Source organism: Bombus pascuorum, chromosome 1 (assembly GCF_905332965.1).
Source record: "Bombus pascuorum chromosome 1, iyBomPasc1.1, whole genome shotgun sequence".
Taxonomy (NCBI): Eukaryota; Metazoa; Arthropoda; class Insecta; order Hymenoptera; family Apidae; genus Bombus; species Bombus pascuorum.
Window position 1 is genome coordinate 31,127,998 of NC_083488.1, and position 25,875 is coordinate 31,153,872.

Below are 25,875 nucleotides of genomic sequence, written 5' to 3' on the forward strand. Positions count from 1 at the left end.
AGCTTTTAGTATAAAAAACACTCACCATAAAGTTATTGTTTCAACTGTTACAAACTTGATCGAATAGATTTGAAAATAATAAAAATTCAGAAAATTCCTAAACCTAACGTTCTATCTAAATTAGATTAATATTTCTGACCAATTATAAAAAATAATAAAAAGGGAAATCAATTTTATTTGCATAAATACAAAAGACAACACATAGTATTTGCAAAAGTTGCTACTTGGATATTCTTAATTTCACAGAAAATAATTAATCAATTAGCGAAAAAGTATACATAACGATCACAATCATATAGTTTTTATCAAGTAAATATAAAACATACAAAAATTCGTCTCTTACGCATAACTACACATGGAAAGAATTTTTACAGGTTGGAAATCTTTCACATCACGCATTAATAACGAAAACCATAGTAAAGTATGATAGATATTGTTAACATAAGATCAATATGTCATTAATGAGTAGACAAGAAACACGCATCGAAACATCGTATATTACCCATGTAAATTCTGTTTTAAATACGACTTTCCCATTCCACTTTCATCGCCCGCGCTTTAAAAAAATGGCGGCCATTATTTAAACATGTTGCCAATTAAAACAAGCGTACAAAAAAATGCTCGCCGTGATCGAAAACCACAAAATGTTTAATTTCGATCACACGAGCATAAAATTAAAAAATGTGAGAAAATTACCTCTTCTTTCGTTCCTAATGATTTATGTTAGCAGAAAAAACATTCCGATAGTGCATGTAATCCGGTTAATCCAACGTAACACAAAGAAGCCTGGTTTGGGCGCGCAACAGGTGGACTTAACGAATAAACACTTTTTCCGTAAGGATATTAAAAATGCACAGCACAACACAAATCGCACGTTTGCTGCCGCTTACACGAGATTCAGTGATCTCACGTGAACTGAACTTCGACGCGGATGAAACGAATTCCTCTTTTTCTCTCACACGTTAATCGAACCGCGGAAAAAAACATTCTGACGTTACCACGAACGACATTCTTATTCCTAAAAATTCGTCAACTTTTCTGGTAATTGTTATACGTGCAAGCTTATAGAAATTTAGGACACAGTTCTGTAGAACAAAACTTAAAAAGTTCTATAAAACACCATTGCAACATACTGCACCGGCGGCCGGCGACTGACTGACTAGCGGCACACGCCGACTTCCCATAATCGACGAACTAACCTAACACAGATGAATCAACTTGTACCCCACAAAACTCTACGCAAATCGTATGAATTATTTAAAATTTCTCGATAATATAGTACACAATGAACTATGTCTTCTCAATTTATAAAAATTTTATGGAGTCCATATATAATTCATTACGTAAATTATAATTACGTTGAATTTATTTTACAAATTTTGATAATACTTTATAATTATAATAAGTATTTTATTATTATAGAGTAAACTAAAATATTTAACAGAATTGTGTTTAATAATATTTATATGTGAAAGTATATTTTTCCATTTCGCATATTACTAGAATGAAGTAAATTTTAAAATGTTAAAATTTGTTTATAACGTCATCTTTTGTGTAGATTATATATCTATAATATATTATAATATACTTTTTTATAATAATCAATAATAGATCGTATGTGTGTTATGTAACCAAAGTTAATTTTGGTGCACAACAATTTATACTACTGAAATAAACTTTCATTTCGATTTGTATTAGAAAATAATATTAGGAATACGTTAAAGAATTAATAAAATGACGCTATATGATTAATTTATTTATCTATTTATATTTAAATAGACAATTAAACCGACATATAAATGTACATTAAATTTCCCGCTAAGCAATATTTTAGTAGATAAGTGCTTCCATCTTACTGTGGGAATTATAAGCAAAAGAGATTTTATAAGCTTAGAAAAGCAACATTTCTGAGCGGACATAGTGGGCGCCATAGTCAGCGGAACTATCTGCAAAGATCACAGTGTGACGTAAACGACGATCTAAACAAGTATCAGCTGTGTAACAGTCATTGTTCGTATCCGTTTTGGCAGGCGTGCAAGAATTCTGTTTTTCTTCGTTTTCTGATCGTCGGTTAGCAGGTCCGACGGGATAAACGGCATACGCATTAATCAAGAAAAGAAGCAGAAAAAAGGGGGGAGGCTACGAGTTTTCCGTGCAACGCAACCGTGGCTGCGTGCGTGCTCCAGCCCCAGCCCCACCAACGATCTTAGGGACAATAATCGTGTGAAAAACGGGGCGGTACGCGCATAAGCCTGGCCTCGAGCAGCGAGTCAGACGACGGTGGACTCGCTCCGCCACCGTGCAAAAGGTCTCGTAGTTCTCTCCCGACTACTCTACGACCAGCGGACGAGCACCACACCGATCCTGAGATGGAAAACTATCGGTAACGCAAACAGGGCCCTAGATCATCGCGAGCGCGTAGTCAACACACGAAGGGGCTTACCCCCTTCGTTATGACGCTCTCACGTGTATCTTCTTCCTTGCAGAATCTCAAGACGTATCAACGTCGGATTCCTTTCATATGTGCTGTCTATCAAGCGGTTTTCTTATTTATTGAAATCCTTTCATCGAATAGTTATAGATTTTTTATACATAAACATGTACACTTTTGTACACATAGCATTTTTAAATTCTTATGATAGATAAAACATTTAAAAACAGTCAAAACAATAAAAGAAGAAACACTTAAGTCAAGATAAAATATTAGTACACATGCTTGTTAATATTGCGGACTACTATTGTCATCACGGGTAACATTTCCGTGTGCATGACAGCATAATGCAACAGCAGACTTCAAACGGTGGCATTTCCTCCGGGCTGCAGCAGAATGGTTCAACAGCTGACTCTGGTGGACCTCATGCAAATGGCAACATGATACCGGAATCGGATAATGACATCAATAGTGTTAATGGAGAAACAAATCAGAATTTGGGACCGCCAAAAATAATGGACAAAACCAATCAAGATATTGTCAGACTTATTGGACAACATTTGAAGACAGTCGGACTGAAGTATGTAACTTTCAATTTAGTTTCTGTATATTCCCAAATTGTAGTGATAAAGAATGATTTTGAAAGGTCATTTTATATATGTTATGATTAAGATTCATAAAACTGTTTATGTAATTTATATGCTATTGGTTAAATACGAAGTATTACAATTCAATCTTCATGAATTTGTTCCTTTATTGTAATTGTTCTTGAAAGTTTTCTTTGTTTCTTAAGTTTTCTTTGTATGCATTTATCAGAAGTATTGTATCACAACCTATCTGGACTACGTACTCTGTGGTGGGAGAAAGCTAATTATAGAACCTTGAAATATAGGCAGCAGTATCTGCAAGTTATATTTGCTTTATAATGTGGACATTAAAAAAGAGACATATACATTATGTATGCATAAGTTGTATTTGTCTATAATAGATTATTGTTGCTATTACTATTAGTAGCATTATTACCATTTTACCATGTTATTATTCAGATGGTAGCAATATACTTAAAAAATATAGATATTTGTAACAAAGACTCATTTGAAACTAAGTAAAAGTAGATTTTTCATAAAGTTAAATAATACTAGCCAATCTTTCACTACATTAAATTGACGATATGAAATATCTTTTTTTAGTCGTACAGCAGATCTTCTCATGCAAGAGTCAGGTTGTCGTCTAGATCATCCAGCTGCTGCAAAATTTAGACAACATGTTATGGATGGAGATTGGACAAAGGCAGAGCACGATCTTAGTGAACTTAAAATATTTTTAAATGGAGCAAATCAAAGTCTAGTAGTAAATATCTCCACATTTAGAATATTTTAAATATGATTAAAGATATATACACATATTTCATTAATACTATCCATTCATAGGAGATGAAATTCTTGTTACTAGAACAAAAATACTTAGAATACTTAGAAGAAGGATTAGTACTGGAAGCATTGCATGTCTTACGCAATGAACTTACACCTTTAGGGCATAATACAGGTCGTGTACACCAGTTATCTGCATTTATGATGTGCAGTGGACGTGATGAATTACAGGTATTATATATTTTACTAGTAATATTCTATTCCAGAAATATATATAATAAAATGTATATTAAATATTTTATTGATAATTAATTATGTACTAATGAACTTTCAAAGATTGAATTTTGTATGGATATAGAAATATTCTGAAACTAACCTGTTACTGAAAATTTGATCACTAGCAAATAGACACTTGTTAACAGACACGTGCAGGCTGGGATGGCAAAGGTGCAGTCTCGAGGGCTGCTTTAATGGATAGACTACAGAAATATCTGCCACCCTCCATTATGTTACCACCACGTCGCCTTCATTCTCTTTTATGTCAAGCTGTGGAAATGCAAAATCAACAATGTACATACCACGTAACACATACTCAGGTAATATTTACTATCTCCTTTTAAATATTTAAAATTTTTGAGATAAAGAGAAAATCTTCCTTTATAATTTTATGAAGCATATCATTTTATTTGTTTAGGATATATATTTAAATAACATAATGCTGTTTTCGAAAATTAAAAAAGAAGCAAAATTTCTTTAAATTTATATAATATTCAACTTTTTTACTGTTAATACAATTATGATTTTATGTCTGTTATAAATTAGGCAAGTTTAGAAAATGTGTCACTGCTTGTGGACCACAGCTGTAGCAAAGAACAGTTCCCGTGCCATACTCTACAGGTGCTCAATAATCATTGTGATGAAGTGTGGTATTGTAAATTTTCTCCTGATGGTCGTAAACTAGCTACAGGTTCTAAGGATATGACTGTAATTATTTGGGATGTTGATCCAGTAAGTAAATTAGTAAATATAACAAAATAATAAATTTTGATTGAGTGAGTAACAATGTTATATTAAAAATAGGAAACATTGAGAGTAACTCATAGAAAAACATTAGAGGGTCATACTTATGGAGTAGCACTAATTGCTTGGAGTCCTGATAGCAGTCTTTTAATTGCGTGTGGACCTGAAGATTGTCCAGAGCTTTGGCTTTGGAGTATTGACCCACCTGATTATGAACTACGTGCAACAGTAACCCAAAGTACTGATGATTCACTTACAGCTTGTGCTTGGTATCCTGATTCACGTAAATTTGTAGCTGGAGGACTTCGTGGACAGTTCTATCAATTTGTAACATATCAATTAATTTCTAACATATTACATTTCATTAAGTTAGCGAAATAATGCATTAAATATTTGAACACAAAATTTTAGGATATTGAAGGTAATGTCTCAGAATCATGGGAAGGAGTTAGAGTAAAATGTCTATGGTGTAAAAATGATGGAAAAACGGTTCTTGCTGCTGATTCGCATCATAGGATTCGAGGATATAATTTTGACGAATTATGTGACTTTACAATGTAAAATCATAGTTGCTTTATCATGGATAATGTAATGTAGAGAATAATATAAGAGCATTATATTAACTAAAATATTTAATATTATAGATTACAAGAAGATCATCCTTTGATGTCCTTTAGTGTAGATAAAGCAGATCGACTTGCACTTCTTAATGTGGCCAATCAGGGTGTACATCTTTGGGATTTACAAGATAGATGTTTAGTAAGACGTTTTCAAGGTGTTACTCAAGGACATTTCACAATCCATAGTTGTTTTGGTGGTGTAAATCAAGATTTTGTTGCATCCGGTAGTGAAGGTAAATTATTTAACAAAAATATTTTATTTATATCATTTCTAAAGTAAAAATTATATAAACATTTCTATAATGATATTAATTTCTATTATTTGTCCTATTATTCTATAACTATTCCTATTATAGATACTAAAGTCTATGTGTGGCATATCAAAAGGGAATTACCTATAGCAATTCTAACAGGACATAGTAGAACAGTAAATTGTGTTTCATGGAATCCAGTATATCACCAAATGATGGCTTCTGTATCAGATGATTGCACAGTGAGAATATGGGGACCTAGGTCATCTTCTCCAGAAAAAGTTGATAGTGACAAGACTGGTAAGTTTATTAAACTTTGTTTTATCAAAGCTATCAATAAAAACATTAATAATCTTTTTAAATGAAAATAATTGACTTAATCATCTATGTACTTAAATTTTAGTTCCATTAGAAAGTAACTCCTCAAATGGTAGTGGATGGCATGAAATGGTATCGTAGCGTACTACAGTATATCAGTGTTCCCATGACCTCATGGTGTTCAAAAGACTGTCATATTGATTGTCATACTGACTCTTTCCTGCCCCAGCAGCTATCTCTTTATGCCTCATTACTGTAAGTCTGGGTAAATGACTACTATTGAGAGTAAAAGAGAGATGTGTTAGCATTATGCTAATTCATTAAACAACTAATAATCAGGAGTTATTTGAGAATCAATCTTTTCTTTATTACCAGATTTTATATATAATCTTATAGTTTACCTGTTTGTCAAAATTAAATTTGAATGATTTATTAATGTGAATTAACGATGTAAACTTTTGAAAACAAAAACAGCATAATATATGTTGACTAATATAAGTTATGACAAAATAGAAATTCAACAAATTCCGTCGTAGCATTGATGTAAAGAGAAAACTTAATGTGCATTAATAAGCATAAAGTAAAAATCATTGCAGCAAGATATAAAATTTATGATTTCGTGAGACTATTATCAAAAAAAGAAACCTTGTTTTGACAGAAACTGTGTCAGATTTAATCTTTCTAAAAATAAAAAGCTGTAAATAACAATTTCGTGCTTAATGAATTTCTAATTAATTTTGTTAATCATTGATGAGGGTGATGTCATTCTCATTTTTCACTATATATGTAACTGCCATCTTACATTGATATTGTATGTTTCAAATTGTATACAGATGTCGTAAATCATCATTAAAAATGTAGAAGTAATACGAATATTATATGGAGAGAAATTTAATTTCAGTAAATAATTTGATGACTAAGTGAGATAAATTATGAAGTTTATAAACAGTTTGAACTCTATTATGAGACGTACAGTTTGACGCGAAATGAGTCAGAAATTTAAAAATTCAACGATTTTAGTATAAAAAGAAACAAACTCGATTTGTATGTGAAAGTTGAGCATGAATCCTGATATTAGTACCTTTATTCAGTACTGTGATTTTATATTATTAAAATGTACGCACTGAATGTCAAAAATTTATAAATATTATATTTGCCTTAATATTTTCACGCTCATAAAAATTTTAATATAACATTGGTAGAATAACATAGATTTTGAACATTTATTTTAAAACATTAGTTCCTTGATATAAATCAAATATCTGTATATGTCGCATTTCATTTATTACTAGTATTTTGACTTTTATTATTACGAAGTAACAATAACTATCTTTTATAACTATAATAATATCTAGAAATTTTAAATCAAAACTAAAGACATATGCTATGAATAATTGTTATTTTGAATATATGTAACATTACAGCATCTTTTAACACTATACTTATTACATTTTTACTTCATACATCAATTTTCGTTTTATTCATAGCAAACTATACAATTTGTCGTTCTCCACCTTTTTAAAATGATTTCTTTACTAATAAACGAAAAAAACATACATAATATAAATTAATTTCTTTCTTTTTTTTTCTAATATGGTAACATTAAATAATATACTATAAAATATAATCACAAATAAAAATATAAGAATATTCAAATACTTACTTTTCCTCTGTTGGATTTGTTATCAAACAATGAAAACCAAACTGGAGGTCTCACAGTATCAGAAGTTGTAGAGTATGTGTGTACAAATACATTCAAAACAAATAATGTTACAAACACGTTTACATAACAAGAGAAGTTTACATGCAAAGGAAATGTCTGTAGTTTATGCCCCTGAAATTGTAGTGAGATAATATGATACCAATCACTATTATCATTTGCATTTACCTGTGGTGCCTTAGCACTTTATAATCTAATTAAAAGTTTCCAGGACTTTTTCATAATTTGGTATAGTTTGCAATATAACAAACAATAAGTGATTACTTTTGCATAAAAGTAAGTCATGAATTCAAATCTAACATACATCTTCATCATAATTCTATCAAAAATATCTTTGTCTTTAATCTTTTCAGTTATTTGTAATACTAATAAAGTGATAATAATTGTCTCATATAATTAAGTATTTTTATATTTATTGACAAATATTTCAATATTACTATTCTAAACAATAAGGAAAATTATTAGAATTCTTATTTTCTATAAAATTAGTGTACAACAACTTGATATATAAAGTATGTCATGTTTGACAAATTAAATATAGAAATTTGCATAAAAACTAAATTATTTAAATTACTTGACTTAAATAAGGGGCAAAACATTTTCATAGAATCTTGAAAGTTGAAAAAAATAACCTTCTTAGAAGTTTGATTTATTATAGGAAGAATAAAGTGAATAATTCAAGTAAATAGCTACTTTTTGAGCAGTATTATTTTATGTTGGATCATAATATATAATTTTTAAATAGTTTTGGACCAGATATGTACTGAAATTTTGACAAAATTAAAAAGAACTACAAAAAAATAATACATATTTAAGCATAAACTAATTATATCTTACATAATGATTTGCGTTTTCACAGTGCAATTGGAGTTGTTTAATAGGAAAGCTAATATAATTAAATTATAATATGATTCATCTTATCAAGGAATCTTGTTTATGTACATTATTATTATTATTATTATTATTATTATTATTATTATTATTATTATTGACTCAATATTTCTTAAACATTTAGATTTTAATTTCTTATCTCGTATGTACATAAAATGATAAATATATGGTTTTATGGGAAAAAACTGCCGTTTGTTATCGTAGCAGTGTGTGTTTGCTCTTAAAATGTTTAGTATAGATATGTTATATTAAAAGTGCGTAATATTAGGTACTAATTGTATGATTTGAGGCCAATAATGCGTGAGTTAACTGCTTGTTTTACTTATAATTTATCCGAAAATATTTTAAATAAACTATGAAGAGTCAAATAGATGTGTGAATAAGAATTTGTTTATGCATAGTATGTATAATAACAAATATTTCCTATTTTTCGAATAATGGACATTTCTAATTTTTAAAAACGAATATGTACTTCTTAATCTTTCAAAATATAATCTACATTGTGTAACAAATTGTTTTAGTGAGATATTACTCTATTATTACAGGTTACTCTATTATTACAGGTTAATAATAGGTTAATATCATAATTTTGCATTAATAATACTAAAATTAAACAAAATTTTGATACAGTATTTGTGCTTAACTTTAAATACTTGATATATAGAAAGAATTAAATAAAAAGAAATTACATCATTTCCTGTACAAATTATGAGAAAAGTTATCTTAATAATTATTTTTTTATTGCTATATATATAACAAACACTACTTGCAGATGCACTCTTAAATGATTTTTTAAAATACACATTTCCCATTTACATATATATTTTATCTATGCTTATGTATGAAAAGCTGTATAATAAATATTCTTCTACAATCTTTATATTAGGCTGTTTCCATAGGTACAATGTTCTGCACTTTCTAACTTAACGTGTATACTATTAAATTATATCGCTATTTTATACATGAAATGTTATGTTATGGAAAAAGTTTATTATAATATATTATTCTGCATTAATATTTTCAAATTTATTTGTATATTCATAGTGAAATGTGAAAAAAACATACTACTATATATATATATATATATATATATATATATATATATATATATATATATATATAGTATTATGCAATATTTAATTTTTAAATACCATATATAGGATGCGACCGAATAACATATATAAGCGAGCATGAGGTGATATCTGATGAAAAAATAAGGAGAAAATATAGAATAAAAATTTTTCATACGGTGTTTCATTTTTAAGAACATCAAGTTCGAAAATTTATCAAGTATACTTGAACATGGCTAGTTTTGGATTCGACAGGAGTAAGTAATCGATGGAAGAATAGTATACGTGAAAATAATTTGAAAATGTAGAATGAAACTTTTTCACAAGACATTTTGTTTCTGAGAAAAATAAATTTGAAAATTTATGATATTAGACCGATCCTTTTCTCAACATGTTCAATCTCTACCTTCTTGAAAATAAAGTCTTACACGGAAAAATTTTATTGCACTTTTATACTTATTTTGACATGTATATTTATCCCCAGCTGATTATTTTAAATATATTTCAAATATATATACTTGGCATATTTTTAAACTCAGTTTTCGCGAAAACTAAAAGTCGGACGGAAAAATTGTATTCTATATTTTCAACTTATTTTTCACAAGAAATTACCTCATGCCCACTTGTACGTTTTATTTGGCTGCATCCTATATAGTAACAATCTATCAAAACAAAACATTTTTTAAAGAAGGCCTAAGTAAGGCAGAACAAAATTTTACATACCACCACAACTTCCCTCTTACAATTATTTAATTCAAAATATAAGAATTGACAAAATGCTTTTATATTGTATATCATCTTCTGTTAATAGATTTATAATCGATTTTATATCATAACCGATAGATGAACAGATACAAAAAAAATAAGTAGAATGTTATAATATTATTATTAGTTATGCAATAAATAAGATGGGTCACTTAAAATAGGAACACTATTTTTGGTAATGCACAAAAATTTTTAAGGGAGGACTTAAAGATATTTTATTTAATATTCGATCTGAAGGGGCAAGTAAATATAAAAATTGTATCTTCGAAGATATCTGTATATTTTAAAACAAGTTCAACTATTCTATAAAAATTACATAACTGCTTAAACTTGTATCTTTAACATAAAAATTTCAATTGTATGGTTTAAAATAGCTGTCCTAAATATATTTTATTAGAAATTTTTCGTTGAAGGGTAGTATAATTGGATTTATATATCATATAATACCGAAAAGTGATTATTGTATTATTTGTCCCTTCAAATTAAACACTTCCTCCTTTAAATATTTTTCATACCACTAAAAACAATGGAGATATTTTAGATTGCAATCTTACATGTCTCTTGCTGTATATTTGATTATAATAAAATTCTTTAATATGTTAGATAAAATTTATATATAGTTTTACACCTATCACATTATAGAGAACGTAATTTTTATCGTAGATAATATTACTAATATGTTTTTATTTCATCATTATTAATAATTTAGTATATTATTAAAATGACAGATGTTTTACGTAACTTCAAATTTTCCGCTCTTTATATCGAAAGAATATATCGAACAGTATAATTTCTTTCGAGAGTTACATAACGAGAGTAAAGAATAAGATTGCTTTACTTACTATCCCTATCGAAATCCTTCGATATCTCGAAAAATATATCTATCGTCCTTTGCCGTATTGATAATTTCCATTTTAGGAAATCGTATTGTTAGCTAGTATGCTTTACAAGTCGCCACGAAGGTCTTTTCATCCATTAAAAATATTTCTTGTGTCTGAAAGTATATGTTTCTTTGGAGCGATATCATTGTGGTATTCTTTAAATAAATTCCAAGGTATATATGAACTATTCGTTGCTATGTATGATTCTTTTATATTTTAGGTTATTTTCATTCAGTTATAGTTTAACATAATTACGTGTAACAATCAAAATGTTAAGAAACATAAGAAAATCATATAAGAAAAATATACGAAAAACGTTACAATCATGATTTAGATTTAATACATTTTATCGAAGTTGCGTTCGTGCTATTGAAAAAAGACAATGTATTATATTAGACAGTTGATCAAATTTTTGTAAGTGCATCTAAACAATTATTGAAATGAATGTTATAAATACTAGGTTGCAGACATTTTGCATTTAAGCATTGTCCAGTGCTGCTAGACCGTTATTACATGCTTGAAAGCAAAATATGTAACACAAGTACCAAATTGTCGGATCTTGCATTGTGGGAACAGCAACAAAATGAAAGTTAAATTTTATGGAGTTTGTAAAACTTCCACCATTCTTAATAGGTAGTGATGTTTTAAGATATTCTTCACAAATTGATACTCCTAAAAACAAGGTATTTGTATGCTCTGATATAAGCATCATACATAGAATATATTTGACAGGTTTGTTTATGATCGGTTATTATTTTATCAACACTTAAAAAGATATAATTTATGTTATTTTAAAAAACATAAAATACATTGAGAGAAATTATATAGATAAATTCTATCATTTAATTTAATATATATTTCAAGATTTGGTAAATAATTTTTATATATTTGTATTTATATTTATTTTATTAACTTAATATTTAACAAATGTCTTCATATGATAATTGCTCCTTTATTAATGTAAGTTAATTACTTATATTTTTCTTGTAATTTTCAGTTTTTATCTACAAGCCTCTAAATATAAAATTCATAGCCCTACTATAATATACTATTGGTAAAGACAAATTTATTATTGAAAACAGCAAGTATATAATATACAAAGTTGATATAATAATCTAGAAATAAAGACATAATTTAAAAAGGAATAATATTAAAAGTGCAATATGGATTCTCCTACGCTAATAGAAGGTAGTTTACCAGATCGTATTAGTAAAAGAGATCGTGAAAGGAAAAACATTATTGAAAGACGGAGAGAAGAAAGGCAATCATTGGCTGTTGAATCTGAACAAAGTAGTTATTTTAAGGACACATTTTATTCATCGTGTAAGAAAATTAAAGAAATGTTAGATGATGCACCCAGTGCTCCGACACCAGCTCTTCCTGGGATATTTGATAAAATAAATAAAGAAATTCAGACACTTAAGAATTACTTATCACAATCAAAGATGTTTTTAAAAGTTTATGATATTAGAAGAGCACAAGAAAATTTACAATTACTAGAAAATGAAGCTTCTGAATTAGAAGTGACATTATTACCTAAAAAGAAATTTGGTTTTAAAAACCGAAGAGTTGTAAAGAAAACATCTGACAAGACACACGATATGACAGATGGTTTAAAGGATTTGAAGATATCAGAAGGAATTGTAAATGGTTCTGCAAAACAGAATCATAAATTATCAAGTAAATATGGAGACAGTGCATTAATGTTGTTAGGAAAAGTTAATGAACAATTAATTTTGGATGCTGAAAATGTGAATAAAAATGATATTTTACTGTCCGATTTGATTCACTGTACAGTACGAATTTATGGCACACCTAGTACCTTACACATGGTAAACTTAAAAGAGTGTACCGTATTAGTTGGACCAGTAACATCATCTGTATTTGCACATGACTGTAGTGAATGTGTATTTGCTTTTGCGTGTCAGCAACTTCGACTACATTCTTCAACAGATTGTACTATTTATTTACATGTTACGAGTAGATCAATTATAGAAGATTGTACAAAAATACGTGTAGCACCTTATAACTGGTCTTATGAAGATCAAGCAAATCACTTTAATCTAGCTGGACTTGATCCAAAAATAAATAACTGGAATTGCGTTGATGACTTTAATTGGTTATCAAACGAAAAACATTCACCAAATTGGAGCATTCTAGAGCCTGAATTGCGTGTAAAATGTTGGGATTAATAAATATAAATAAAATAAGTCATAATGTCTAAAACTCAGTTCTCAAAATACCATTTTTTTAATATTATATATAGATACTTATTTTGTTATATAAATTCTTTATGTGCATACTTCGCTTTTTCACAGAAATTATACTGTATGTAAGTGTTTTGTATACTTACAAAATGTTTAATAAACTTGCTGTTTGTGAATTACATATCACGCAAATACTTTTAGTATATCCTAAATTAAAGATGAACTAATGAGATTCCTAACATTCCTATGTAATGTACTTTTAAATGTTAGCGTTTAATATTTTAAACATGAAAATATTAATAAAAATTTTATGTCAATAAAAATATTTTAATAAAAGTAGAAAAAATTAGCATAGTAATTTTTGTTCAATATCATTGTTCTAACCATTTTTTCACCCGCATAACGATAAAAGATACATAAAGATAAAATTCTATGTTTCGTTTGTAATTTTATAATTGTATTCGGTTACAGTCCATGATATAGTACTTAGTATGTGTTTGTATCTATTATCTGCTATTATATATGTACATAATTTTAAGTTATAATTCCAAAAATTACCGCTAGATGACAGAATTATCAGTTGCAAAGGGGGTTGTTACAGAATCATAGGGTGTGAGACGGTTGTGGTTCTGTGGTTCCTCACGAAAGTTGTTTAAAGAAAAGTGATTAAAAATGTCGAAACTTATTGGAGAGCTTGTAACAATATCTAAAGGTACGTATTTAATGCTTAATTATTATAATTATTTTATTTCATAAAGTTAATTATAACTTGCTGATAAAAATTGATTGTTATATAACTCAAATATTCTCGTTGTAAAATAAAAGAGAATTAATTGTTTTGTTATTTTAAATTACGATCATATTTCACTCATTGAAATTCCAGAATAATTTTCAATAAGTCATTAATGGACACATAATTTGTCAGAAATATTTTTCTTAATGTTTTCAAGGTTATGTAAGATATATATATTTCCAGTTGGTTTTACTGTCAATCGTTAATAATCTTTTATTAATATAAATAAAATGTATTATAATTATTACTTATAATCATGTATTCATTGCAGTTTTATCAACAAAAGCCAAGCCTGCTGTTAGGAATCTTGTATATTATGGAAAAGTAGAATTAGTTCCACCAAAGATATCTGACATTCCTGCCATAAAGAATGGTATCTCCAATATATTCAGTGCTGCTAAAAATAAACGATATCTTGATCTCACAGTGCGTGAAGCTTGGCTAAATACATTAGTTGGAATTGAAATTTTATGTTGGTTCTTCGTAGGAGAATGTATTGGAAAACGACATCTTATAGGATATAACGTATAAAAATGTATTAACATTCATTTGGGGATATAATCTCTGTATAATAGTTACTCAAATAAATATATATATATATACATATATAAATTCAATTTTAATTTTATAAATAAACATTAATATTATTTAATTAAAATATTTTCTTATTTCATTGCTAAATTTCATAAAAGATGTATCATTTAAAAAAAAAAAAGGAATATTAAACATTATATTATATAATTATTTATTATACTCAAAAATAGGATCATGTTAATATATGCTGTTTTGCATACTGCCATATACATATTGCTCCACTAACATGAACATTTAATGATCGTATTACACCAACTTGTGGTATTTCTATGCAGGTATCAAACAAAGGTATCAAATTGGCAGGAATCCCATCTTTTTCATTTCTATAAATGACATTTATTGTTATTCATATGAATTTATTTATTTTATTACCCTAAACTTACCTAAATTACTTACCCTAAAACAAGAATTGTCTTTTTCTCAAATTTCATATTTAACAAATTTGTACTATTAGCTGTTTGTTCTACTCCTACCAAAGACCATCCCATATCTTTTTTATTCAGTAAGTATTTGCATAGTTCATATGGTTTTACCTGCAATGGTCATGAATTGGTTACAATAAACCTTTTTTGTATGTATTAAAATGTTGTATATATAAAATATACCTCTGTAATAGTTATCCAATATTCAGCTGATACACTAAGATTCTGAAATTCCTTATCTTTAATTTGATTCATATTAGCAATAACCAATTCTTTTACATTAAAAATTTCACAAGTACGAGCAAGTCCCCCTAAGTTTGGAGTACGACTAACAAGACATGCTACAACTATAAGACCATCTTCATCTGATATTCTCTTATGAGAAATGGATTCTCTGATTGTTGGAAAAATATCACTATGTGACAAATTGGTAGACATTAGAGGATTAATTTTTTTTTGAATATCATTCAATTCTTCAAATTCCATATTACCGTTTTTTCCAAAAGATTCTATACCACCTGTTTTTTCTTTAAATTTTAGGAATTTAGTATTCTTTACATGTATGAAGCATATTATTAGAAATTAGTATAATCATAATAGTATATAAAATACCTGAGGATTTTATTAAAAATGATGATGTTTTAGTATTTGCTAATGATGTACTTATATTATATAGCTGAAGAGAATGACCATTAAATTCTTCAAAATTCAAATTTTTGAACAAATGTGGATTTATCCATTCACTTGTATCCATATCAGTCAATCGAGGTAATTCATAATAAATTGTCTATAAATAGAAAGAAAACATTATTTAAGTATTATATTTTTTTATTTTTATTCATCTATTTAATGATTTTAAATAGTAATTTTAATATTACTTGTAAGGTATAGTTCAATATAGGATGAAAAATAGAAAGATAAAAATCATCCTGAATTTTGTTTGAATTTCTTGCTAATCCATCTTTCAAAGTTGCAATTGCGGCATTATATAATCCTCTATATTGTAATGTTGCATGATCAAAATTCATTTCTTCCAAAATTTTGTATAATTTTACAAAGATAATCTATTGTAAACAAAATATTAATATGATTGTAATTTATTATTAGTTTATAACTTAACATAATACAATTTACCTGAGCGTAAAGACGCATACTATATTGTTGTCCTAAACAGCAACGGGTAATATAATTGAGTGCCGTTAAAATGAAATTGCTTTGAGAATCTTTGGGTAGAAGTTTAGAAACATGATAAATAATACACATTATGGAACTAACACATCCTGGACGTGTTTTAATACCCTACACATATTATATTAGTTAGGGACTTCTTATATTAATAAAAAACAATTTCATAAGAGAAACACAAAACTTATTTAAATACCTCTTCAAAAAATTCCCAGATTTTATCATGAAATTCTATATTTTCCACAAAAATTTTTATTAATATCCATTCTTGCATTATTCGAACACTATGTTGATTACTTTCCAGAAGTATTAAATTACAAAGAAATTCTTGCAGTATTACAGTATTATCCTGTAGATGAGTTAAATGTTTTTCCTACTATATTTATTACTACAATTTAAAATAAAATGATATGTAATTTACATACAATATTTTGTTACCTTAGTTAAAATTGGCTGTATTATTAATAAAGCTTGCATAATTCGATGCTTTATTTTATGTATGTAAGAATGATTGAAATATCGTTTATTTTTGTATTTTTCCAATTTCTGTAAAATACTTGGGAGAAATGTTGATCCAAATTCTCTATCTTCATTAATTATCTGATGTAGCAGAATGACAGAAGCTGCTCTAACATTAGCATCATTGTTATGATCTCTATTAATGAAGTTAAAATATTAATAAAAGATGAATATATAAAATAATGTTAAAGATTATAAAAGTACCTACATTATTTGTATATGTTGTGGGTAACAGCTATGATAATTTTTTGTAATATATAAATAGACTTGATTTTCTATTTGTTTATCTTTTCGAAGTACATGTCCATGAAGGAGACATGTTAATAGTGCATCTTGTAGATTTTTTAAACAGCACGTGTTTAAAAATTTCATTTCATCTAATAAAAATTTTTTCAGTTTTGGCACATTATTACTTTCTTCCAGTAGTTGATTAAGAAACTAAAAATTAAAGATAATTTTAATATACAAGAAGAGATTCATTTCCTGAAAAATATATTACTATCTTACATTGTCTATAAAATCCTTAATATTGGGTAATACCAAAAAATTATTGTTTATAACAACTCCTATAAGATTTTTTATTGCTAGAAAATAAATCTTGTTCTTTGTACTCAACAAAGTGGTTTTCCAACATGTAGTGAAAATAGATATCAAGTTTAATTTATTTTCTAGATCTCCTATTGCTCCCTTATTAACCATTGTTTTTAATATCAGTGCTACTTCTGGAATAATTTCATTTCCTCCCATTTCATATAAATAGGAAATACTTTTAATCCAGTCAATGTTTTGAGGCCATAATTTTATTTCTACTTTCGTTAAAAATTGATTTACAAGTCTAGCAAGTAATACATAACAATCTGATGCTATTTTCCCTTTCAGTTCTATTTCAGATTCATCATTACTAGGTATGTGAATATCATGGATATTTAATAATGGTTGTAAATAAAATGAAGTGTAGTTTGTACATAAAATATTTTGAGTATAATGTAAGATATATAAAGCATATATGTAATGCATGTTTGTATATTGTTTTATATTTTGAATAATAGTTATACTATCATTTTTAAACTTCTCAACATAATGTAAAATTTCTTGTTTTGTTAAAAGCAAGTTTCCATTGTTAAGAGTTGAAGTAATTGCAGTAAGATATCTGTTCAATTCTTCATAATTAAACTTGTATGGTATGCTTTTGCTGTTTTTAAGTAAAAATTTTAATGCATCATTAATATATAAAGTGAACAGTTGTATAATACTCTTCTGTGTGTCTATGTTACTTAAATTAAGTAAATATGACATAAATTCTATCATATAAAAAATATGTGCAGTATCTGCATAAGGTCTTGTAGCTATCCCTTTCAGTGATGATAGCCAATTATTGAGTACACCTTCTACAGGACATGATTTCTGTTGTAATATTAGACCTGCATCATGAAACATTGTAACAATAAGAGCAAATTTTGCAGGATTGAATTTTACATGCAAATCTTGACATGGATGTTCCTTACAAATAAATTTAATAAAATTTATTGCATCTACTTTTATTAATACTTCTTTCAACCATGCTATTATAATATTCCATAAAAATGAATTTCTTATGAAAATTTCTTCTAAAGGAAATTCTAACAACATATCCATTACAATTTTCAAGTCATTAATTTTTTTTATAGAAAGAGAAATTGTTTTTATAAGTTCAATTTGAAATGCAATTCTTAATATATGAGAATGCATTTGGTTTTTCTGAATTAAAGATTTAATTATATTTAATTGATCATCTTCCCAATAATTTAATACTTGACTTGAAACTGTCCTTAAAACTTTCATCATATAAAATATTGGTATAGGAGCCCATGTTTCTTCGTTCATTATTTGAAGAACTTTATTTAAAAATTCAACTTGTTCCTTTTTTACATGTATAAATAATGTTACAATATCGTTTAATATTTCTGGTTCTTGTTGATAAGTTTTACATTCATATAAAAATGTATTATTTAAAACATGTATAAATAATTTTACAAACTGATCATCATGTAAAAGAGCAGGTAATTTACAAACATACAATATTCCCTGTTTTACTATAGTATTATTTTCATGCAATAATATTCTTTCAAAACATAGTTGTAACCAAATGTTGCTAAAGCAGTTGTTACATGCAGCATGCTCCTGACTTCCTTTTACCAAAATTGGTAAATGAGTTAATGCAGGTAATATTAGATGATGTTGTTTTTCTTCCAATGCTTCTAATATCAAGAAATAATTTTGTCTAATGTCATTTATTGATATTTCTGTTTCAATAGATTGATTGCATAGGAAAGGAGTAATTGTATACTCTATTGATTTTAAATCACTTTCAGCTATAGTATTCATAAAACAAGTTATTCGTTTCATTATAAATAATGCTTGTTTACGATATTGCTGTATAGGAGACTTTAAGCTCTGCATTATTAATAACCATAGTTGTTTTGTACAATATAGATCATGACGTATAAGACTCTTATCTTTTAAATTTAATGAGAAATATATATCTATTAAAATGCTGAGTGCACTTAATAAATCTTTCAAATCATCTAATTCATTTAAGATACAATTCCATACAACTGGGAAAATACTTTCAGAATCAAAGGTATTTATTAATTTTGGGAAAATTGAAGCAAATAATTGCCATTCCTTATTTTCTTTCATTTGTAACCATAATATTATATCTTTCAGGTACAGAGAATTAAAATGTTTTAGTAGATTTGATTCCAAGTCATTATACAGAAATTTCTTTAATTGTAATGATTCTAAAAAGCATTCTAGTATTTTCATATACAAAATTTTACTTTCATTACTATTCAAGGTATCAGCATTCGACCTCTGAAAATTTATCAAGTGTTGTTCAATACACTGTACATCACAGTGAAGCGTTAATCGTAAAATTATGATATCGTATAAAATTGGATATTCGATAATATTCTGTAATTTTTTTTTCCCCAATAAAGTATTTTCTATAATTTTAAAACATAAATCATTTGACACTGCTTTAGAATGTTTCTTTTTTGTATCAAATATAAGTTGATATTCATAACATAATATCATTCGAAATGTATGTAATTGCTTTGCATATAAATTGTCTTTTAGTATTTGGGTATCGTAATATTTGTTTAAACGATGTAACAATAAAAATGGGTCATCTTTGAATGCAATGTCTAATAATTCCAAGATTGAAAAATCTATTGTTGAAGTATGCATATAGCGTTCATGCAGATCCATTTTGTTGTAATTTTTTATTTTTATATATTTAGACTTATTTACATATTACTTAAATATATATCTGCATAAAAATCTTAATGTATTTTATTTAAATATCTTTAATTCACAAGAATTTGTTACAATACAGTATTTTATTTAACTTGTGTATATCTTTATATATACCCACTATACAGCTGCTAGCCTACTAGTTAGCCAATTATACCTAACCAATAAACACGCACGTGGTTATTTAGAAATATACATATGTAGCAAACGGTAATTTATTTCGTCATAAAAAGTCAATAACAGATTTTTAATAAGTTCCTTATGAATTTATAAGACAGATTGTGTATATCTCAATCTGAAGCAAACACGACAGTGGAGACTTCAACACTTAGCAGTTTCAGGAAATGTTGTATTTTCTGACAACAGGAAGCAACTTCCTGAAAATCATTAGCTTGGTCAAACAAGTGGTCAATAGCCGGCACATAAGTTTGACGAGAATGGCTAAAAGTAAATTTGAATATGTGAAAGAATTTGAACGTGATGACAGTTGTTTGCCAAATTGTTGGATTGTGGTTAGAATTGATGGAAGAAATTTTTCAAAATTCTGTGAAGCGCATCAATTTACTAAACCGAATGATGTAGCTGCTTTGCAATTAATGAATCGCGCGGCTATTACGGTTATGGAAGATTTTAAAGAAATCATTCTAGGTTTTGGTCAAAGTGATGAATATTCTTTTGTCTTTCGAAAAGACACTGAACTTTACAAACGAAGAGGTACGTACATTTTAAAAAGTAATTTATAACATGATAAATTTAAGATGATAAATAATTAATATGGAAACACAAAAGATATATATGTGCATGTATATGTATTGATTTCTATACAATTATTATTGTTTACATGTTACATAATATTTGTATTCCATAATGTTTAATAATACAAATATATTGTTTAAAACATTTTTATAATATTTTAGCTTCAAAATTGATGACAAATGTGAATTCTCTTTTTGCATCATCGTATGTTTATCATTGGCCTCGTTTCTTCCAAGGCAAGGAATTATATTATCCACCATCTTTCGATGCCCGTGTTGTATTATATCCTACAGATAAAAACTTAAGGGATTATTTAGCATGGCGACAGGCTGATGCTCATGTAAACAATTTATATAACACCTGCTTTTGGAATCTTGTATTAAAAGGAAAGCTAACTCCAACTCAGGTAAACTCTCTTATAATACATATATATATATTTATGTACATGTATATAAAAAAAATGATAATTATGTACATATATATGTGTAAATAATTATATATACCTTAGTAATTTTGAATCATATTTCTAAAAATTATTGTTTTTATTTATTTATTTTAATTTTTAGGCAGAAGGAAAACTTAGAGGTACATTGGCATCACATAAGAACGAATTACTTTTTCAAGAATTTGGTATAAATTATAATAATGAGCCACCACTTTTTCGAAAGGGTACTACACTTATAAGGAAATTAATACCTGATGGGACAGGTAGATTAAAACCTGCAGTGGTTCCATTGGTAGATGATATTATTGGAGATCGTTTCTGGAAAGAAAACCCAGAAGTACTCGGGTTAAAAAGTTTAGCAACTTATCAACCTCCAAATTTAGTAAATAATGTTAGTTCAAATCCAATCAGAACAACAAAACCACCATCTCCAACCACGAACATGAAACATATTAATAACACTCCACCACCTCCAGTTGCTAATGTGAATTCTATGAAAGAAGAAGTGCATCCAGCAAGAAGCCGAGAATCAGATGGAGAAAGAATGCAGTGTGAAAGTGAACGAATTTGTAGAAGATAAGAAGTGTTTTATATTTTTTTTATAATAAATTTGAAAAACATCCTAACGGAAAATAATGGAAGTTTATTTCCAGTAATATTAAGAATATTTTAATCGCGTTTTATCTGAAGTGGTAGTATTATAAAATATTAATTATTAGTGAAAGAATTACAAAGTACAGAATTGATAATTCTGACTACATTTATGATTCCTTCACTTGAAAATTAAGTTTTATCTTACTACTTTTTTAGAGAAATTATATTTTTATATGATAAATTGCATATTTATGTATATACGTGTACTTTCACATACATATATACACATGTACATATATATGTATATGTTATAAAAGTATTTTAGAGAAATGGATACGTATACATATATATTTGACAAATATTTTTCGTTAGGATTTCATATTTTAAAACTTATTCACTTTCAGTATCGCATTTTCTAATAGCAAAATATTGTACCAATTAATCTTAAATTATTTATGAAATGAAAGGCTGCTCTAGAGTAAATGTACTAAGATTTTTATAAAGAAATCTTGTTCATAAACACAAAAGTAGTTTACTAAACCATTTTGAATTAATTTCAGGTATAAAATTTTATAATTCTGCATGTGTATGTTTGTAAGTTCTATAATAATCAGTTTGAATATTATCGTATGATGGATTAATTTGAATATTATTACATGATCTATTACATTAAATATTGCTTCGTTATTAGAAGAACATGCAAAATATGAGTATTTTAGAAATAAAAATATTGTAAGTATGTCGTTAGATATTTATGTTGTTCGTCTTTTTCATTGTATGGATATACTGATTTACTTACCCGATTAATTAAATTTTCGACATATAATTGATCATACATATAACATGTATATTTATATTGCAAAATTTTTAACTATTTTGGGTAAAAATGAAGAAAAATGAAAAGCTTCAGTTTATAAGATATTATTATTTGAGTTGAATGTTTTAAACTTATGTGGAATGCATTATATATTATTTTATATTACAGTAGAATCAATAATTACAACATCAGAAAATATCAAACATAATATATACTGCTACAATAAAATACACTATGTACACCTATATAATATAAACTCTTACTAAATAATAATTTTATGTATAATAATTTTCAATATCATCTGTTCAATTTGGCTAGAGACACAGTTATATTTGTTTATCTCAGTTATTAATGAAATAATTATATTTTTTTTCAATTTACATTTGTTTTTTCTCCATAATATGAAATACTGCAGAATTATTAGTTATTCGTGGTTAAGAAATAAAAATAAGAAGGAAAATTTACTTTTGTCGTATGATATTGTTGCATAGTTAAATATAAATGATCAACAAAACATCAAGAAATTTATTAAAAAATTGGAATGTAATTATCTATTTTAGCACGATGCTTTTGTGCAACACATTCCGCTATCCATACAATATTACGGCATTCTTGTTCCTTTAATTTAAGATAACTGTAGAATACTCCAAAGTGAAATTGTTGAAGGAAAGCATGAACGTTTAAGCGAACCTGTGGTAATAATATTAAAATTAGAAAAATTTAAAGATATTTTGCTACATTAACTCTTCTGACAATATTAAATGTACCTCATGCTCAAAGAATTTATCTTCTAAAGTTTTATCACCAGGATTGTTACCTGCACCTTCAAACAAAGCACTGTATTCCTGAAAAAAGAATTCAAATGTAAAATTAATACATTTATATAAATGTATATTGTATATGAATTCAGAGATATAAATTTCTTAAAAAGTATAAGATCTTATTTTTAAAACGTATACATACAACAAAGTATTCTGCTACAGCTTTGACCTGTTCATAATCATCAGCCCTTGCTAGCGCGGCTAATCCATCTGGATTTAATTTTCCACAACGTGGATACAATTTTGCTCTATCATCTTTACCCAATTCAGTTCCAAATGAATTTATGGTTATAATAATTGCTCGCCTATCAGCTTCAAACTGTACAAATAATTCGTATTTAATAGATTATGTCATTGGATTACGTAAATTTACATTCATTATACTGGTCGTAATTTTAAATTTGTAAGTTAGAAATGAGATTTATAACCACAAACACATACGGCGTATGGATTAAAGAAAATAAAAAAGAAAGAAATAGATAAATTGTCATTGATTATATAAAATATTAATTTGAGAAAATTTAATACCGCAAGTATTTCACACATAGTATCTGCAGTTGTCCCACCAATTTCTTTACAAAATTTATAAAATGCTTCCAAATAAGCTTTGTATAATGTATTTCTGATTATTTCTATGTTCATTTCATCCAAATCTTGTTCGGAAATGCAATCCACAAAAAAGGGTGCTAGAATTTCATTGAATATTTAATATAGTAAAAAATGATAAATAAAGATATGATTAAGGAATACAAACTATTTTATGCTTTCAATATATTACATAAAAATTTTAAGATATTAAGATAATATTTAAATATATTTCATACCTAAAGGGGTGTCTACCAAAACTGCGTTATAAAGTTCAGCAGGTGTAGCTGCTACATGAATAGCTTCCATTTGTTCGAAACTGCCTAGAGGATGGCATTTAGGGATCAACTCTGAAATTGGTCTTTGATGCAAAGTTCCAGTAATTAGTAAAATAATATTATCGATCATATAACTATAAGTAATGAAATCTAAAAATTGCGACAAAGGTTCTACAGAATGGTTGCGCATGTGTTGAAATTCTACAACAAGCTTTTCTCTTAATTTATCATCGATCACACTAACAGAAAGTGGTGATGGCTCATTAGCTAAAAAACTGCCATAATCTGTACCAGCCAAATGTAGTTTTAAATCTGTGGAAGTAAAAATTAATCAATATCGATAGGTATTAATAATAAATTGAATATCATTTACTTTTTAAGTTTCAGATAATTTTTATTGTTTCTGGAACTGAAATGCAAGTGTTGGGTAAAACTTACCTTCAAGAGTTTCGCATTGTACAAGATTAAGATAGTCACTTTGTTGAAGAATTCCACATTTAAAGCCTCGGCAAAGGCCCTCCAAATACCCTCCGTCGATGTTAAACATACAACCTTTCATTTTGGAGGATCGTCTATTACAATTACTCCAATTGAAATACCGATACGTCAAAGTTGAAATCGGACTCGCCCTTTTTCGTGTCGATCATATGACCATCTAGCGAGAAGTTTGTTGCAAGCCATGAAAAAATGGCTAAATTTCTGAATGATATCGACTTCGAGTAGCTATCGAATATTTGATCAAACTGATCCATTTAAATTTGATTTTTTCAAATTTTAGTAACTATTTTCTAATAATGCAAAATTATATATAATAGTTTACAACAGGTCAAAGATTATATTAAAATAATCATTAATCTAGTTAAATACAGAAACCTTTTACATTTTTCCTTCGTGTTATTATGTATTATATCAAATTTTAAAAAATACTTTGATTTAACACTATATACTAAACTATTTTGTAGTGATCCCACAACAATGTACAAAAAATGACAAATGTACACGGGAAAACATATTATAAAACAGTAAATATATTATGGTTTTGAAAGTACGCAAAACTTAATGTACTTAATATATTCAAAAAATTAATTTAAGAAGTAATAAATTGAGTTTAAACTTTTCGATATGAATGTGTGGAGATACGTGTTTAAAATAATTCTTTAAATAAGTTAAATTTTTAAGGGCAATAGTATAAAATTCTATCATCTGAAGTATATATACTTACTAAACT

At 27.2% G+C, this 25,875-nt stretch overlaps 7 protein-coding genes across 11 annotated transcripts in view; 4 read left to right on the forward strand and 3 right to left on the reverse strand.

Moving 5' to 3' along the window:
• LOC132910036 (protein expanded-like) overlaps window positions 1-1,163 on the reverse strand; it is a 119,691-nt gene extending 118,528 nt beyond the window's left edge. For all 3 annotated transcript variants that reach the window (XM_060965490.1, XM_060965421.1, XM_060965442.1), the window contains exon 1: window positions 697-1,163. The gene's annotated coding sequence lies outside the window, so the exon portion shown is untranslated. The remainder of the gene's footprint in view (window positions 1-696) is intronic.
• Window positions 1,164-1,934: 771 nt separating this feature from the next.
• Window positions 1,935-7,221, forward strand: LOC132910118 (WD repeat-containing protein 26). Its single transcript, XM_060965606.1, has 11 exons — window positions 1,935-2,383; window positions 2,775-3,011; window positions 3,622-3,781; window positions 3,862-4,032; window positions 4,224-4,397; window positions 4,624-4,809; window positions 4,882-5,148; window positions 5,233-5,378; window positions 5,466-5,674; window positions 5,798-5,992; window positions 6,096-7,221. The coding sequence occupies exons 1-11, from the start codon at window positions 2,370-2,372 to the stop codon at window positions 6,149-6,151; spliced, it is 1,815 nt and encodes a 604-aa protein (XP_060821589.1). The 5' UTR covers window positions 1,935-2,369; the 3' UTR covers window positions 6,152-7,221.
• A 1,479-nt stretch (window positions 7,222-8,700) lies between these two features.
• LOC132910157 (tubulin-specific chaperone C) lies at window positions 8,701-13,725 on the forward strand. 3 transcript variants are annotated; one of them, XM_060965666.1, is made up of 4 exons: window positions 8,701-8,921; window positions 11,375-11,510; window positions 11,798-12,020; window positions 12,335-13,725. In XM_060965666.1, the coding sequence occupies exon 4, from the start codon at window positions 12,501-12,503 to the stop codon at window positions 13,527-13,529; it is 1,029 nt and encodes a 342-aa protein (XP_060821649.1). In that variant the 5' UTR covers window positions 8,701-8,921; window positions 11,375-11,510; window positions 11,798-12,020; window positions 12,335-12,500; the 3' UTR covers window positions 13,530-13,725. The 3 variants fall into 3 exon arrangements, with proteins under 3 accessions (XP_060821649.1, XP_060821657.1, XP_060821667.1); XM_060965674.1 differs by lacking the exon at window positions 11,375-11,510; XM_060965684.1 differs by lacking the exons at window positions 8,701-8,921; window positions 11,375-11,510 and adding an exon at window positions 11,558-11,721.
• Window positions 13,726-14,096: 371 nt separating this feature from the next.
• Window positions 14,097-14,949, forward strand: LOC132910173 (ATP synthase subunit g, mitochondrial-like). The gene is made up of 2 exons (XM_060965697.1): window positions 14,097-14,256; window positions 14,609-14,949. The coding sequence occupies exons 1-2, from the start codon at window positions 14,217-14,219 to the stop codon at window positions 14,866-14,868; spliced, it is 300 nt and encodes a 99-aa protein (XP_060821680.1). The 5' UTR covers window positions 14,097-14,216; the 3' UTR covers window positions 14,869-14,949.
• Window positions 14,950-15,042: 93 nt separating this feature from the next.
• On the reverse strand, window positions 15,043-20,308 carry LOC132910105 (uncharacterized). Its single transcript, XM_060965569.1, has 10 exons — window positions 17,565-20,308; window positions 17,266-17,495; window positions 16,977-17,193; window positions 16,735-16,887; window positions 16,488-16,652; window positions 16,232-16,417; window positions 15,966-16,140; window positions 15,537-15,880; window positions 15,328-15,464; window positions 15,043-15,254 (listed from the first exon to the last, which is right to left on the reverse strand). Exons 1-10 carry the CDS (start codon window positions 20,304-20,306, stop codon window positions 15,104-15,106), a joined length of 4,500 nt encoding a protein of 1,499 aa, XP_060821552.1. The 5' UTR covers window positions 20,307-20,308; the 3' UTR covers window positions 15,043-15,103.
• Window positions 20,309-20,375: 67 nt separating this feature from the next.
• Window positions 20,376-23,808, forward strand: LOC132910140 (probable tRNA(His) guanylyltransferase). The gene is made up of 3 exons (XM_060965650.1): window positions 20,376-21,065; window positions 21,269-21,513; window positions 21,674-23,808. The coding sequence occupies exons 1-3, from the start codon at window positions 20,696-20,698 to the stop codon at window positions 22,130-22,132; spliced, it is 1,074 nt and encodes a 357-aa protein (XP_060821633.1). The 5' UTR covers window positions 20,376-20,695; the 3' UTR covers window positions 22,133-23,808.
• Window positions 23,052-25,302, reverse strand: LOC132910150 (V-type proton ATPase subunit d). The gene is made up of 6 exons (XM_060965656.1): window positions 25,086-25,302; window positions 24,609-24,959; window positions 24,313-24,470; window positions 23,927-24,103; window positions 23,731-23,808; window positions 23,052-23,653 (listed from the first exon to the last, which is right to left on the reverse strand). The coding sequence occupies exons 1-6, from the start codon at window positions 25,204-25,206 to the stop codon at window positions 23,492-23,494; spliced, it is 1,047 nt and encodes a 348-aa protein (XP_060821639.1). The 5' UTR covers window positions 25,207-25,302; the 3' UTR covers window positions 23,052-23,491.
• Between the last annotated feature and the right edge of the window lie 573 nt (window positions 25,303-25,875).